We start from the raw sequence: 16,949 nt of genomic DNA on the forward strand, positions 1-16,949 counted from the left end.
AACACAAAAAAGGTATATTGAAAATAAGTCTTTTTACATATATACTCATAAAACTTAAATATTATTGTCCATCCGTATTTTTATTTCGACTAGTATTCCTATATAAACCATTGTTAATTCTTTCTTAGTTGTACTCACTATTTTTATTTGACGAAAATAACATGCACTGTTCATGCATTTATTCGAAATACATTTTAGTGAGTCATTTTGCTTAAACAACCTCACATTTGTACTTAATGAATGGACATAAATAAACACCAACTTTTGTTTTTTTATAAATTGTATTTTACGTAAACCTATGGACAGGTATATCTATCCCCATTATATATAAAACACAAAAAAATATAAATTCATTTTTGACAAATAGCTAAAAATATACCTACTTTTTCAATTCTATAATTTATTCACATAATAACTAGCCAATCATGTTCTAAAAAAATAAATAAAATAAAAATTACAACACTGAAAAAAATTATTTACATACAAATATATGACCAAAATAGCCAAAGCTGTTTTGGGTATTTTTTATTTTTTTCAAAAGTTTCCAATAAAAATTACCGCAATTTGTTAATGCGTATGCTTGAAAAAAAGTGAAAAAAACTAAAAAATGAAAGACTATATATATATACTATTTTACAATAAATATAATTCTATATTTACATATTTGTCATAATGCGAACTTGTGGGATGGGCATACTTAAATATACCCAAAACACGGGTAATAAAAATAACCTTGCCTTAAAAAAATATAGCATGTATACTATCGTAAAGCATAATTATGCATAATATAAACGACGTATATTAATCCTAATTAATGCAGTGGGTTTTGTAATAAATACGTAAAATATAGGATCTTACTGTAAATTTTTTTTTTTTTAATTTTTTGGGTATAGTAAAAATAAATATTGTTAATGTTGTATTTAAATTTGTTTATATAAATATTCTGAACAATTAATAATTTTTTTTTCCCCTATATTTATTTTATATATTTTATATTTGAAAGTATGAAGGGAAAAATGCAATGTTTTATTAACATTATTAAATATCCTTAATTTAATAAAGGGTTTATTACATGAATTTGGGTTTGAAGCATAAATATGCATATTTCTCATAATATATAGTATACATTATTATTTATTTTAATTTTTTTTTCTCGCAATTTAGTGTTATATATATATAATACATAATTCGGGAATACTCTTTTGTATGTTTGTCAGCATATTTTCTTTGCCTTTTTCATGTGCCCCCATAATAGTTTGTATGCAAGATGAAAAGTTTGTATATTTTGTTTGAATGCTCAGCTGGGTATTTCTTACTTAAAGTAGAGGAGTGGGAACAAATAGGAAATAATGAGAACCTTGAAAAAAAAATATTGGATGCTGATACATTTCATCAGATAGTTCAATTTTGCTCATTCATACCTTTTGAAACAGCCGAAACAGCATTAGATAATTTACTTAATATTAATGAAGGGAAAGCAACATCATTTTTATTAAATTTTTTAGAACAGAATTTACCAAGCAATAAAAGTCAATATGAATTAGGAGTAGCTGATCTGAATTTAGGAAAATCTTTATCGAGCATCGGTTTTAATATTGTACATAATAATAATATATTAGAATTATTTCGAGCTTGTAGATTATTTTATTTAAAAAAAATAAAAAGTTATATTAATAATGCTGATATAGATATTAAAAATTTTAACATAGGTTTAGGTCATAGCTATTCAAGATCTAAACTCAAATTAGACCCAAGAAAACAAGATAAATCAATTATTAACAGTATAGGAACTATTGAATCGCTAGATAAAAATATAAATGTTTTTAGTATGAGAGTTATTGAATGGTATAGTTGGCATTTTCCTGAGTTAAGAAAAATTGTAACAGATGTTTGTATGTATTGTAAATTAGTTATATTAATACAAATAAAAGAAAATTTTGATTTTGAAAATAATAAAGAAAAAATTAATGAGATAACACAAAATGAAGAAATGACAGAAAGTATAGAAAAGGTAGCTAATTTATCAATAGGTCAAGAATTAACAGAAGAAGATTTAAATAATATTGTAAATTTTGCAAATGAGGTTATTAATTTATCAAATACTAGAAATGTATTATGGAATTATTTAGATAAAAAACTTGATATTGTTTCACCAAATCTTAAAGAACTATTAGGTAATACATTAAGTGCAAGATTAATTAGTCATGCTGGGTCATTAGTAAATCTAGCTAAATGCCCATCAAGTAGTATTCAAATTTTTGGTTCAGAAAAAGCATTATTTAATTCATTAAAGGGAAATAAAAAAACACCAAAGTTTGGAATATTATATAATTCTTCTTATATATCTAAAACACCTACAGCATTAAAAGGTCGAATGTCTCGATACTTATCATGCAAAAGTGCTATGGCTGCAAGAATCGATTCATTTTCGGACGAACCTACTAATTCCTATGGTATTGCATTTAAAAAACAACTAGAACATAAAATATTGCATATGATCAAGGGAGTTAAACTTTCGAAAAATATAGATTATATTAATGAAGCAGAAAAAATTTATAAAAAACAAAATGGAGATGGTAATATTGAGGATGTTGATGAAGAAGAAAGGAAAAGGTTGAAGAAGGCCAGGAAAGAGGAAAAAAAACGAAGAAAGCTAGAAAAAAAAATGAGAAAGGAAAAAGAAAAAGCTGAACAGGAGAATGGAGGGAACCAGGATGAAGAAGATCAAGATGCTAGTGATTGATCTAGTAGATAAATATTTGTGGATACATATACAATTGGCTAATTAAAATAAAACTTTCTGAAAATATCAAATTCGCTATATTTTTTAAAATTTAATATTTATTTTAGTACATGTTTTAACGGTATAACTTTTTTTAAGTAACTATTTCAAACATTTAAATTTTATGTATTCCTATTTTGTATATTCTTTATTTTTTAATTCAATGTTATAATTTTTTATATTGTATCTTCTTTAAAGGTATATACATATTTGTTGCTTTACTTTTTTACAACTCTGAAAAAACATTTTAATTTCCTAAAATTTTAATTATATTTGCACATTTAAATTGGTGACAATGTTATAAATTAAAAAATGATCATGTAATTTCGATATGCTACACTATTTTCAAACTAATTAGAAACCAATACGTATTAAATGGTTTTCCAAAAGTTTAATACAATTCCTGTTAATGACATATTTCGATGTTTATTGGGGGATACGATTCGGGTTTATCCCTTTTTATTAATCTTTGGTGTTAGTTTTAAGTCTTATAAATAAAAATGTGAATAAAATGATAAAATAAATGGAAATAATGGCATAGAAATGGAGCAATGCATGATATCCATAAATTAAATGATTTGCCATAATTTTTCAAATACACAAAAAAAGAAAAAAGAAAAAAAAGTGAATTGTTTCTGATAGCAAATGTATGCGGTATATATGCGTGGATACACGTAGGCGCGCATTAAAAAAAACAAACAAATATACATGTAGAAATCCACAAATAAATATGAACATGCATGTATTTTATATGTATAACATTAAAAGCTATAAATAATTTACAAAAAAATAAAAAGATAATTAGCCACATTTATCAAATATGCACACACATTGTGTACTATATTATGAAATTCCTGTGAATTGTCAACATTGAGTATGCTATGTGATCAGTATATGTGTGCAACGGTGTTTTAGCTATATTTTCACTAAAAAAAATATGAACTGTGCATAATATAGCTAATATTTTAAATAATGTTCTTCATTTTTTCTTAACAATTTTTTTTTTTTTTTTTTTTTTCACCGTTTTTTCTACTCATATAAAGCCAAATAGTAATCATAGGATACCCAATGCAATTTATTTCTGCACAAGTCAGAATTTTTATGTTTCAATTTTTCGAGAATGAATTTCATATGTTTTGGATTTATATAATAAACATTTTCTCCATTGGACACACTTTTAATAATTTCTTTTTCTTCTAAACATGCGACAATATCATAAGTTTCGATACTTGTAATTTCAGATAATTCTTGAATAGATAGTTGTTCATAATTTATCAAAACTTTTAACAATGTTTCATACCAATAAGCCATATAGGATGCTGCGCCTAAATCTGAAAGAGGCCTTTCTGGTGTCCCTGTTCTTTTTTCAGTTTGTGATAAAAAATAGCTAAAATTAATAAGAAATTTTCCATATCCTTTTTTTTGATGTTGCGGTAATGTTAATATACATGAAACATTATTTTTTGAATATTTTTCTTTTGAAAAATAACCAGTTATATGATATCCATATTCATCAAATTCTGTTATAACATAAAATAGAAATAAATTAACTCTATGTTTTAATGTTTTATGATCAAGAAAAAGTTTTGATAAAAAACATAAATTTTCACAATAAATCCGAAAATAATTTCCATCAATTTCAAAAATCGATATTTTATCATTTCTATAAATTTCATTTCCAGGAGGGTGTCGTATTTCACATATTTCTGTATGCCTAATTAATTCAACATTTTCTTTAAAGAATGATAAACAGAATTCACATATATATAAAATATCAATATTTTGATATTCTTTTGGGTAAGGAGAAAAATACCATGTATCAATTAAATATTTTCCAAATTTTATTTGATTTATAGTTTTAAGTTTTGTATTTTCTTCATGCTCTCTTAAATATTCTTTATCTATACCAGCATGCTCATGATCTGAATCACAATTATCATCTGTATTTTTTATTACTGGATATTCATCATTTGGTTCATTAGTTAATAATCGTAAATTTTCATGAGAGATCCAACAGTCTAATCTTCTATCAAACTTTTCCCAATGTACATAATAATCATAATCACTCTCTTTCATTACAGTACTGCTTGTATTTTCGTTACTTATTTTATTTAATATATCATTTTTATTTACATTTAATGGGAAGATTAAATTGGTATCATTCAGAGTTTTATTTTTAGGTCTTGCATAAACAATAGAGCATTGTCGCCATACTTTATTTAAGGGATCAAGACCCCATAATACTTGTTTCACTGGCAAAGCATTTGGAAATAATAAAGCATACGTATCATTAAACTTTGATGATGATGCTATTGATTTCCCTGTAGTCCTATGTTTGGTATTACTTCCTTTTGTATTTTTATTATTACCGCTTGCATTTGTGTTACTAGCTACACCTTTCCCTTTAGTCGTATGACTTGCAGATTTGGCTCCCTTATTTATTCCAGCACTTTTGTTAACATGCAAATTCTCATGTTTGCTCCCCCCCATCGTGAGCCCATTCTCATGACGAACCAGCTAGCATGCGCATGTATTTGTATTCGTATTTATATGTAACAATTTGTGGCTATTTTTCTGGTATAATGTATGAACAAAATTTTAAACAGCTAACTAAAAAAATATTGTTACAAGCCATTCATTTATTTCATAATCCAATGGCAAAAGTATAATTAAAAGCTATGGAAGAAAAAAATAATAAAAAAAAAAAATAAAAAAATAAACAATAAAAGTAAACAAAATAAATATAGCTTAACACTTATTTTGTTTTTTATTTTAATTATTTTATTTTGTTATTTTTTATTATTTTTATTTTAATGCCAAAGGAAGAAACACGCGAATTCTCTCAATTTTTATCCACAAATATTTGGATTAATGAAAACCCTTTTTCCCATATAATAATATATGCAATTTCGGGGAATTTGGGAATAATTTATCACAAATTTTTTTTTTTTTCATTTTCCCTTTTAAAGATATGCATAAAATTTTAATATATTTTTATGATACATTTTCTATAATATATATATTCTTTAATTATATTCACAATTAATTATAACCCTAATTATGTATAAAAATTTATTTCCTTTTCATTTTGATATAGTATATAATCATATGTTAATCATCTTTTACAACCTCATATTTATCACAAGGGCATATACAATTTGTGTGCAAATATAAATATCCAATGTTACATCCTTTTTAATATTCTATAAGTAAATAAAATATATGATCGTATTTTTTATTTTGCAAACATTTATAAGTTATATTATTTTTGTTTAACAAAAAAAAAACGAATAAAACATAAATCAGTAAAATAAAATTGTCATTACAACTGCTATAATGTATCCATTGTGTAGTATTTATAAAATATTTTTAAAACAAAAAAAACAAATTTTACAAATAACCATTGTGTATATGGTAAAGCCACATAAACAGTCTTCACCTTTTTAAAAAAAATAAAAAATGCTAGACATAAAACTCAAATAAAAACAATAACAACATTTATAACTGCTTATCCATTTTTGTAATCCTCATAATATATACTTCTCATCTTTTGCAAATAAATAGTCCACCATTTTATGTTCATAACTTCGCTCTAAGTCTGTTGGTCTTTTCCATATATCCACCTAAAAGAAAGAAAGTAGCGAAAAGAATGTAACTACAATCTGCTCATTCAAAATAAAGCTATTTTATGAGAGATCCAAGTTAATCACACATATGCAATCTCTCTCTTTTTATTATTACTTTTTCAGGATGTCAACATAGGATATATTGGGCTCGTTCGATAAGCTTAGCTCTCTAAAAATGGAATAAAATATGCAAAGTTTTATTAGTAAATCACACACAACTTTGTATGCATATAATTTACTATCCCTTTTTATCATGCATGCTATTTTTTTCGTTTACTTTTGTAAATAATCCATTTCTTGGTCACTCAAATGGTCACCAAAATATTTTAGTATGGGCATAAACAAATCCTTATGCATGTATCCGGTTTTCTATTAATTTAAAAAAAAAAAAAAAAAAAAATATATTTACAACTCCCACACACATTATTTTTTCTACGCTTTGTACCATTTGTTGCATAACTAATCATACCTTAACATCCCAAATTTCAAAAAAGGTTATCATATTTTTTAAAGCTTCTTCTTCATTTATAATAAATGGCTTAATGAAAGTTACAAATTCATCGGTGGTTATTGGATCCATTTGTTTTAGTTCCTCCATTTTGCTACGTGTTAGTACCACATTCTGCACAAAAAAATAAAAATTAAGGTTATACTTTTAATAATTTGCATTTATATACATAAACATGTGCAGGCATATTGTCTTTTTCTGATGTTACCGATTTGTACATAATATCGAGACAATCCTCAAACTTTAACTTATCAACCTAATAAAAAGAAAAATAAAATATTTCACGTTTTTACAAAGGCGATTGTGGAACTATATTTTATTCATTTCATTGTTTCTTACATTTTTATTTTTTATAAATTCTTGGATTTTTTCTATTTTCTCCAAATCTACAGGTATATCTTGATTATCTTTTGGCTCTACTTCATTAGTAGAATTATTTTCGTTTCCCATTACTCCTGTTTCAGGTTTATCTGCATTCTCTGTCTCATTTTTTTGATCTGCCAAGCTTGGAGCTTTATTAACAGCTTCCTTGGGTTTATGTTCATTCATATGTTTTGTTAAAAGCTCTTGATGTGCCTTTAGTTTTCCTTTAAGTACATTATCGTGTAAAAACAATTTATCATTATTGTTCTTCAACTCGTTGTTACTTTCGAGGACCTTTTTAACCAGGTCGTTGTACTGTAAAGGCAGGAATGGAAGCAATCAAAATAAAACGTGCACAAGATAAGGAAGCATAAAACAAGCGAAGTATATCTGAAAAATGAAACAAATGCTTACCTTTTTCTTGTCTTTGATAAAATCTGTTTTATGCTTATTGGCATTGGCATTGTCATTTTCGTATATAATCTTTTCCATGGTTGCCATAGTTTGATGATAGTCTTCCAAAATCTAATTGAATAATAAAATAGAAAAAAATATATATATTATTTTGCATACACATATAATGTAAAAACTTCAGATATTTAAAAGGTGATAAAAAAATATGTAATACCTTGATTATCATATTATTATTCTTTGCTAGTTCCTTTTTATATGAATATATTTCATTTTGAGTTTCTTTTTTTTCTTTTGCCGCATTTTTCAACTCTTGTAGTTTTAGATTTAATTCTTCATTTAGGTACTGTTAAAAAGGTATAAGTTTATGCATATACATATATAAAACAGTTGCAAGAAAAATGTAACGATTTTTATTTTTCAACTTTTTATTGATATGACGGGTCTATGCACTTACATTTATGTGGTGCTCACAATAGCATATACTCATTTCAAGCTCCTTAATTTTTTTTCTGCAAAATTAAAATTATAAAAAATATAGACAATAAAGAAAAAGCAAACTACATAGCATTTCCAAATTGTATACAAACTCGCCAACCCATTTTGAAACCATTCAAATGGAATCTAAAATAAATGGCTACTTTTCATTTTTCATAAAAATATGCATGTATCAAAATTTACATGTTCAGCATTTCAGTTGCAATGGATAGATCCGTTTGTGTTTTGGCAGATTTTATTGCATCCATTAAGATTATTTTGTCCCCCTTAAAAGTGTATATATAAATAATTAGTATTTGTAAAAAAAGTTAGAAAATATTAAATTATTTTATTTTTTATATATGTGTGTGCATTACCCCAATTTGTTCACAACATGAGACGATATTTTCCAAGGCCATTTTATATTCGAGAAATGAATATTTCAACATTTTCATCTTCATTTGTGTTTTTTTACTATAAATAAAGAAAAAAAAACAGACAAAAATATAATCACATATAAGGAATAACTAATTATATATCTCCAGAAATGTTGCATTTATTTCATATGTATATATAACTATTGTGTGACAACCTTTGGTGGTAATAGGAATTGCATATCTTGGCCATATCTTCATTTTTTTTTTTTTCAACGATAAATTTGTTTCGATTTAGTTTGCTAAACGGAAAGAAATTAAAAAAAGATAAAATTTTGTCAATAATACTATAACAAAGCGAGGACTCATAGTGCAAAATAAAAGAATAAACATACGAAGGTACAACGAATAAACGAATAAAATAAATATTCCAGTTTTATGCATATATTTTTTACGTTTGCTCCATTATGTTTTCTATAACATTATTTTGTGTGTCTATAATATCTTTCTTTTCTTTAATTTTAGATTGATATTTTTTTATCAGATGAAGAATATCATGGATGTCTTCTTTGTTGTAAAAAGCTCCTGACTGTAAATAAATAATTTTTTTTTTTTACAATTTTTACATGAACAAGTCAGAAAAAATAGCCATACATGATAAAAAAATATTTGCATATGATAGTCATGAAAAATGTGAACATAAATAATACCTTAATAAGTTCAAGATCAATCTTGATGTCTATTCTTTCCTTAAGATCGTCATACTCCTTTTTAAGGGATTTATATTTATTTTTATAAATTATATCATTATATTTTGCTCTGAAAATGTGAAAGTTTTAAAGCATATTATAACTATCTATTTTAGTATATATAACATGTTTTATTCATTATTTTTAGCTATACAACTAATTCATGTATTTAAAATTATAACATTTTCATAAATTAAAATAAAAAATTACCTATGACTATTAGATTTTTCTTTTGAGGAATATATTCCTAATGGTTGTGTAATTTTTTCAATATCTGTTGTGTGTATTTTACTTTTTAAGGAATTTAAATAATCGGCATCATTTACAATTTTGGTTATTTTTTCAAATTCCTATCATTTAAGAAGAAAGCATATAATTTTATTAATTTGTGTTATCATTTTTACTATCACACATTTTTTTATTTTTATATGTAATTTTATCTTTTCAATAGCCATAATATTATAACGTCATTACATGAGTATATATGCATACACTAACTAAAAACAACACCAAAAAAATATTGCTGAAGCATATATTATTCTATATTTTTTTATATAAGACCTTTTCTTTTTTTGTATGTTGATTTTTGTTCCCGTCTTTGTATAAAATACAGTCATTTTTTATCCTATAGGTTAATAATTTACGAAATATTATAAAAATATTTTAATTTCTTGTATGTATACATCAAAAAGAAACCAAATTAAAAATGACGCACATATATGCATATCTATATGATTATTATTACATATTATAGTCTATTTGTTGGGTTGCTCGATCCTGATTGTAGGTGAATAAAACGGGAAGACATATATGCAAAAGTTTATCATAAAATGGGCACCAATTTTACATTAATATATAGAAGAAAGTAAAAAACGTAGTAGGTGGGCATACACAAAAATATGTATATACAAATGGATGTTTTATTATTGTTTTCTTTCCTACTAATAAAGAGATTGCTTCGGTATTGACATCATTGTAAAAAGACACTGAGTTATTTCGGAAAAGGGACGTATTTTTCCTTTCGTTAACATTTTTAATTTTATTGTTTTTTGGGGTATATAAATTTTGTATCATATTCCCCTTTAATGTTTCCATATTTATAGATTTTGTTTTGTCATATATATATGTATATGATCTGTTCGATAATATTACTATTTCATTTATTTGGGGTTTTATGATTTGTATATAAATATAATACCATTATTTGTACATATTTAAAATATATATACAAAAAATACCGGAGTATATATTAAAATTCTATGTAGTGTAATCTACATAATACTTAATATTTATTCGGTGTAGACATAATAATTATTTTGTTGACAGTTAAAATTAATATGGAATATAGTGGACATGGAGAAATATATTTTGAAAAATTAATAACATGGGTATTATATTGTTGCATTTAAAAATTCATGCATAATAGTAAATAAAAACTGTTTAAAAAAATATAAAATAAATGTAGTAATATTATAAATATAATATATATGTGATTAATATAAAATATGTAGTTATTTATTTGTATGGAAATTACACAGCGGCAATATTTAAATTATATTTTGTTTTTTTTAGAATGCTATACCTGCACACATTTGTTTTCCAAAAATATGCGCACAATCTTAGGAATAACATTTTTTTTATGTAAAAATATTAATTTTTATTTTCCATTTAAAATATTTACATTAATTGTTCTAAGAACTTTTATATATTAGTCACATTACTATTATTTTACTATTTCATTATTTCACTATTTTTTTGAATGAATTATGTTACATTTTGTCTGTTGTTATAAATTTTTTTCCCAAATATTTTACCAATTTAAATGCACATATAATATTTTTTTGTAGTATAATTTACAGCTATATGTATTAGTAATATTTTTTTTATTTCATAGTCAGGTTAAAGTTAAAATGTTCCATTATTTTTTTTTTGAATTATTCTGTGTAACAAAGTTGATACTTCACATGTATGTAATATATATGCATTATACATATGTCTGAAGAATGCATATTTCTCATTTCTTAAATTAAGCAACCGTTTATGCTTTATCAACGATTTTGTAATATTTTTTAATTTTATTTTTTATGATAAAAAAATATGACCATGTAAGGTTGTTATTTATAATTCTACACAATTATATTGCGCTTCATAAATACAAAAATATTCCCGAATTTAATACCTCCTTTTCTCTATTTAGGCGTAGGTTTATATGAAACAAAAAAAGAGAATAACAAAGGGCGATTTTCATCTAATTTTAAGAATTCTAGAAATTTTAACAATGTTCTTAATTCTTACTTGTTCATGTAAATAAATTTTAGCTAGCTATTATAAATTATAACTCCAAATAACAACATTAAAATCGCTTGACACTGTTGCAAACTTTCCATTCTTCATATCTTCACATGTCTCCAACATAGACAGTTGCAAAATGCTATTAGAATGTGCAACAATTTCTCCAATAATTTCATTACCATTCAGTTCATCGCATCCTTGTTCTATATCCTTAATGCTTTTTTTATCATAAAAAAAGTCTACACTCAAATTTTTAATAATAAACTCTGGGAGTACAACTCGAGAAATAACCCATTCGTCATTTATACATTCTATAATAATTGGAAACACCTCATAGCCATACTGAAAAAAAAATATATACCAAATAACTATATTTATAACATTTATTTAAGACATAAATAATACCACAGTTGGAGCTATTTTATAATGTTCTTATTTATAAAGATATATAGAACAAATGTGTGCATTCCATAAATTTATAAGAGTAAAATATATATATATATATATATAATTTTATTTTATATTTTTTATTTCTGGTTTCATACGACTAATAATCTTTCGTTATCTAGGAACAAACATTTTTGTAGTGTCTGGCCAACCCATGTAACGGACTGAGTATTCATTGGGGATTTTAAAAAATCCGAAATTATTATTTTTTGCTTTTTACAGCTATTATCAAAACTGCTAGCTAAAAAAAAAATATATAGCTATAAATTTTATTTTATTTTATTTTTTTTTTTTTTTGTTAAAAATTATTTGATACCGATTATGGCTACTTTTTCGTTTGATAGAGAAAACGAACTGTGGCATAAAACATATCCTACGAATTCAATCTGCTCTAAGTGAATTGTAATAAATACATATTTTAAATATAAATTAATAAAAAAGACGAAAAAAAAAATATATATTTAACCTTATTTATTATGTCATTATTTTTAAAGTTTCTTTCTGCGATACATTCCTCAAATTTTTTGTACAACCTGAAAAAGGGACGCACACAAATATGTATACGTACTTATTCCATCTCGTAAAACAAATTATTAAAAAATGAATTAAATATTAAACTTACTTTAAATTGTCCTTATTATTAGCTTCTTCATCCACAACATTTGGTGTGTATATTAATAATGATGTTGAATCCAAAGAGCTAGTAGACAATATGTAACCTTTGAAAATGGGAAAAAGTTTTACGGTTATCTTATTTTGTACTTCAACTTGTTCATAATTTAGTAAGTCACAATGAAAGAAAGAGAAATGATGAAAAATGTGAAAATGAAAAAAAGGAATACCGGATGAGCTCCAATCTAAAAATAGAATACTCCCGGTATGATTCTCAATTTTTTTTATAACCCATTTTTGCTTGTCTTTTAATGAACAAATAAATATAACCCCAGATGAAAAGCCAATTGCAAATGTGTTAGCATGTGGATGCCAACAAACACATGTTGGTAATTCCTCTGTTGGTATATTAACATTAGTGCATTCCCATTTTTCTTTTTGATTTTTTTTAAATATAACACATTTCATATCAATAGTAACTATAAGCAATTCATTTTTTGCTGACCATTCTAGTCCTATAATTTTATTTCTACTCTGTATTGTGATTGGGTAAATTTATATTTATTTTAAATAATTCACAAATGTACATATATGTAAGACACTGTAATACAAAAATATTAATGAGTGCATACTTGTTTAAAGAAAAAAGAATATCAATGTTTTAAATATGTTTTTTTCACAATTTTTATATAATTTATTAAACTTACACCGGTGTATAGAATATCAAAATAAATAATTTCAGTATTAACTATTTTATATAGAACTATGTTGTTTTTTGTATTAACAACAGCTATTAGCATATCCTTTTTATTGGGTGACAATTTTATTGGTATATTATATTCTTCATCAGGAATGGAATATTTTACACAATTGCATTTTAAATAGTCAATCATTATTTTATAAGATTGTCTTATCTTTTTTTGTTCTTAATATGAAATTGTGCATATGTGTGTGTATGAATAAGTAGGTAATGAATATATCTCAATGTTTTATGTAAATATATTATGCATACTTTTTTATTATACTAATTTAAAAAATGTGTAATTATGTACCCAGTGTATATACATATAATAAAAATGCTGAAGGTATATAACATATATATATGGACATTTCCTTGGCTATTCATTTGATATTTACACTCATTGCTTATGAAGTATGCCAATTTGAATAGCTACACGGACACGGAAAAAGGGGTACTATACAATAAGACTATTAGAAATAAAATAAGTATAAAAAACAGAAAAAAATTTAATTATTTCAAAAAAAAACATAAAAGTGAGAAAGACACAATGATAGGATAATGACAAAATTTAAACGAATAATAAATAATAACTAATAACTAATAAATAAATAATAAATATACATATTGATTTACAAGCATTTGGTTAAATACCGTGGATATCAGTCAAAAATATTAATTATATATTTTTTTGTTTCAAATTGTATTTTAAAAAAATGGGTGTCCTTTTTTTATATATATGCCTTCTTAAAGCACTTGTTTTATTTTCCTATTATGCACACTGTAACTATAACATAAAAATTCAAAAATTAACATTTGAATCGAAAACAGAAGAATGTAAAAAGGAAGTCGAATTATTTGGAGAAAATGATATGTTCTTAATTAAAAATAATAGCAATATTTATTTGCAAATTCAAGATAATAATACAGTTATAAGTAATTTAAATGTTTATGGAACTATACATACTAATGATTATTTATTTTCTCAAAAAAGTCAATGGAAATTATATCATATTGATACCTTTGATAAAAAGGATAACAAATGGGTTCCTTCGGTACTTACCTTACTTTCTACAATTATGAAAAATTATAACCACAATAAATTTACATGAACATGCCAAGCCATAAAGACAAAAGGTGCACTACATTATACATCCATATATGTCTCATAACTGTTTTTTGCTTATCTTTGAAAGGACATAAGTACTTGTGGAAATTCCCCCGATACATTTCTTGGAGGACCATGGTACTTGAAAAATCCAAAATAATATTCATAAAAAAATGTAAACAAAATTATATATAATCTATATTTTATTTTATGAAGTAAATTTGGAGCAATTGAAGCTTACACCAAAATTACGAACATACCAAAACATGATGAATTAAAAATTAAAATGAGAATTCATTTCTTTGATACCTGGGATGGTGACTCTTTATTTTTACAAGTTGATGATCAAATTATTTGGACAGGTCTACAAAAAAAGTATATATGCACAAGTATTCCAAAATTGTGCAAGATTGTGAATATCTCTCCATTCAATGCTTTTTTTCTTTTTCCCTTTCAACAGAGTCTCACAAATCTAATGATACAACGGTACTGTCTTAACTAGCTTATTTCGAAACCAACCTTTCAAAAATTCAGAAATATAGAACCCCATTTAAATAAAACATTTTATTTGTAGTCAACCCTTTTGGGAATCGATGTGTGTGGGAAAAATACCCCAGACCGATTATCAGTGCTCAAAAAAAAAAAAAAAATTTTAATTTCTCATAATGTATAGACAAAAATATATATATGCATATACCTTCATTTTTCTTATCCGTTTTGTTCACCCATTTTTTTAGGTCCCTATTGATGCCGAATTTGAGCATTCCGCAGGTATAAAAAATAGACTAGTAAAAATTCCGTACATATACTATGATACAAATTGTTTACTTCCATAACTTTACAGATTCGATGAGCATATTATTAGGAAGCACTTTAAAAAAAACAACCGACTCATGTGTAACGTCATGGGGAATAGACGATTTGATTATCTATTATAAATGATGTTAAGGGGTTCCTTTTTTAGTTGTGATTAGTTTGAAAAAGTAAGTAAATGAAAAATTAAAGAATGGAAAAAAATTTGCGAAAAAGGTGGGAAAAAAAATATGCGAAAAAGATGGAAAAAAAATATGCGAAAAAGATGGAAAAAAAATATGCGAAAAAGATGGAAAAAAAATATGCGAAATAAAAGATACAAATCAATAGCCGAATAATATGATGAACGAATTATACAAACTACGAAACGCGTCACAAATGGTTTTTCATTTCCCTTTAAAGGGTGCCCAGACAAATATGCATTTTTGGTTAATTTCTTATGTAGTGGCAATCGTATTTACAGAAATTATAACTGGCTGAGAATAGCCTCATAAGTTAAACCTTCAGCATTTTTTTTATGGATATTTACTCCAGCATTTATTAAAAATTTAATTATTTCCATTTTTCCAGAATAAGCAGCTATATGCAATACTGAATCTCCAAAGGAATCTTCTTCGTTTATATTTGCACCAGCTTTTATCAAAAATTTGACAATTTCTAAAAATCCTCTATCACATGCATAATGTAATGGTGTTAATCCATCTCTGTTTTTTGCATTTATTAAATCTGGATGAGCTTTGATTGTTTTTTTAATTAGTGACATATTTTGTGAAACAATATAATTACATAATATATCAGATAAACTTTCTTCCGAATCTTTTGTAATTGAATTATTACTTCCAAAAAATCGATCTGCCAATGGTTTCATTTTACTTATACTTTTTTTTAAATCGACTTGAAGATTAGAATTTGAAGTTTCGACACCATTAGGAAATAGTTCGTTAAAATATTTTACATATAAATATTTACAAGTCTTTTTACTTACTCCTTGACAATTTCTCCAAGCATTCAATTGCTCAGCCTTAATCATTTCATCATTAAAAAGCGATGAAGATTTGCTGTCATTTTTTATATCTCCTGATGTTATCTGTTTATATAATCCATATAAATAAATCCATTGTTCAAATTGTAATTTTCCTTGAATCGTTTTAACAGCATTAGATGCTTGAGTAAATTTTTCTTCTAATTCTTTATCATTCATATCTATTACTACATTTTTATCAATTTTTGGCATTTTTAATAGTCTGTATTTTCTATATAATATGATGCCTTCCTTAATTAGCCATTCTTTTATATTATTGAATTTTTTTACAAGTTCTCCATCATTTTCTCGATTATATTTATTCAATGCATATGCTATAGCTATTATTGATGCGATATTGAAAAAGCAAAATGATTTACGCGGTGTAAGAAACATTTTCTTTTTTATATATATGAAGAAAAGCCGATCAAATAGGTTGAATGTCTTTAGCTAGCTGGCTAGCTATAAATAAAAAAAAAAAAAAAAAGGCAAATGCCAATTTAATATCGTGGTAGTGTTTTATTTTGGGGGGAAAGGAAAATATGCAAATGAATTGTCTGGTGATTTGAGATATTCCTGCATATGTAACACTTCTTTATGTATTCAGTTAAAGTATAGTATATATTT

At 24.9% G+C, this 16,949-nt stretch overlaps 6 protein-coding genes across 6 annotated transcripts; 2 read left to right on the top strand and 4 right to left on the bottom strand.

Annotated features, from left to right (window-relative positions):
* Window positions 1–1,267: 1,267 nt before the first annotated feature.
* PCHAS_0914700 (nucleolar protein 56, putative) lies at window positions 1,268–2,743 on the top strand (the record flags this gene model as incomplete). The annotated part of the gene is made up of 1 exon (XM_732531.2): window positions 1,268–2,743. The coding sequence occupies one exon, from the start codon at window positions 1,268–1,270 to the stop codon at window positions 2,741–2,743; it is 1,476 nt and encodes a 491-aa protein (XP_737624.2).
* Window positions 2,744–3,811: 1,068 nt separating this feature from the next.
* On the bottom strand, window positions 3,812–5,272 carry PCHAS_0914800 (histone acetyltransferase MYST, putative; the record flags this gene model as incomplete). Its single annotated transcript, XM_735179.2, has 1 exon — window positions 3,812–5,272. The coding sequence occupies one exon, from the start codon at window positions 5,270–5,272 to the stop codon at window positions 3,812–3,814; it is 1,461 nt and encodes a 486-aa protein (XP_740272.2).
* A 1,102-nt stretch (window positions 5,273–6,374) lies between these two features.
* On the bottom strand, window positions 6,375–10,364 carry PCHAS_0914900 (myosin light chain B, putative; the record flags this gene model as incomplete). Its single annotated transcript, XM_016798100.1, has 18 exons — window positions 6,375–6,405; window positions 6,524–6,577; window positions 6,686–6,777; window positions 6,878–7,030; window positions 7,125–7,172; window positions 7,256–7,594; window positions 7,694–7,804; window positions 7,908–8,036; window positions 8,148–8,202; window positions 8,372–8,454; window positions 8,545–8,641; window positions 8,760–8,843; window positions 8,997–9,130; window positions 9,252–9,360; window positions 9,501–9,640; window positions 9,852–9,915; window positions 10,036–10,067; window positions 10,233–10,364. 18 exons carry the CDS (start codon window positions 10,362–10,364, stop codon window positions 6,375–6,377), a joined length of 1,887 nt encoding a protein of 628 aa, XP_016655353.1.
* A 1,251-nt stretch (window positions 10,365–11,615) lies between these two features.
* On the bottom strand, window positions 11,616–13,534 carry PCHAS_0915000 (actin-related protein 2/3 complex subunit 1, putative; the record flags this gene model as incomplete). The annotated part of the gene is made up of 7 exons (XM_737530.1): window positions 11,616–11,924; window positions 12,128–12,270; window positions 12,346–12,415; window positions 12,496–12,562; window positions 12,652–12,748; window positions 12,872–13,175; window positions 13,349–13,534. 7 exons carry the CDS (start codon window positions 13,532–13,534, stop codon window positions 11,616–11,618), a joined length of 1,176 nt encoding a protein of 391 aa, XP_742623.1.
* Window positions 13,535–14,096: 562 nt separating this feature from the next.
* Window positions 14,097–15,430, top strand: PCHAS_0915100 (conserved protein, unknown function; the record flags this gene model as incomplete). Its single annotated transcript, XM_016798101.1, has 7 exons — window positions 14,097–14,435; window positions 14,577–14,626; window positions 14,705–14,850; window positions 14,949–14,974; window positions 15,063–15,116; window positions 15,226–15,259; window positions 15,333–15,430. 7 exons carry the CDS (start codon window positions 14,097–14,099, stop codon window positions 15,428–15,430), a joined length of 747 nt encoding a protein of 248 aa, XP_016655354.1.
* Window positions 15,431–15,767: 337 nt separating this feature from the next.
* Window positions 15,768–16,718, bottom strand: PCHAS_0915200 (acyl-CoA-binding protein, putative; the record flags this gene model as incomplete). Its single annotated transcript, XM_733240.2, has 1 exon — window positions 15,768–16,718. The coding sequence occupies one exon, from the start codon at window positions 16,716–16,718 to the stop codon at window positions 15,768–15,770; it is 951 nt and encodes a 316-aa protein (XP_738333.2).
* Window positions 16,719–16,949: the final 231 nt, after the last annotated feature.

Source organism: Plasmodium chabaudi (assembly GCF_900002335.3).
Source record: "Plasmodium chabaudi chabaudi strain AS genome assembly, chromosome: 9".
Lineage (NCBI taxonomy): Eukaryota > Apicomplexa > Aconoidasida > Haemosporida > Plasmodiidae > Plasmodium > Plasmodium chabaudi.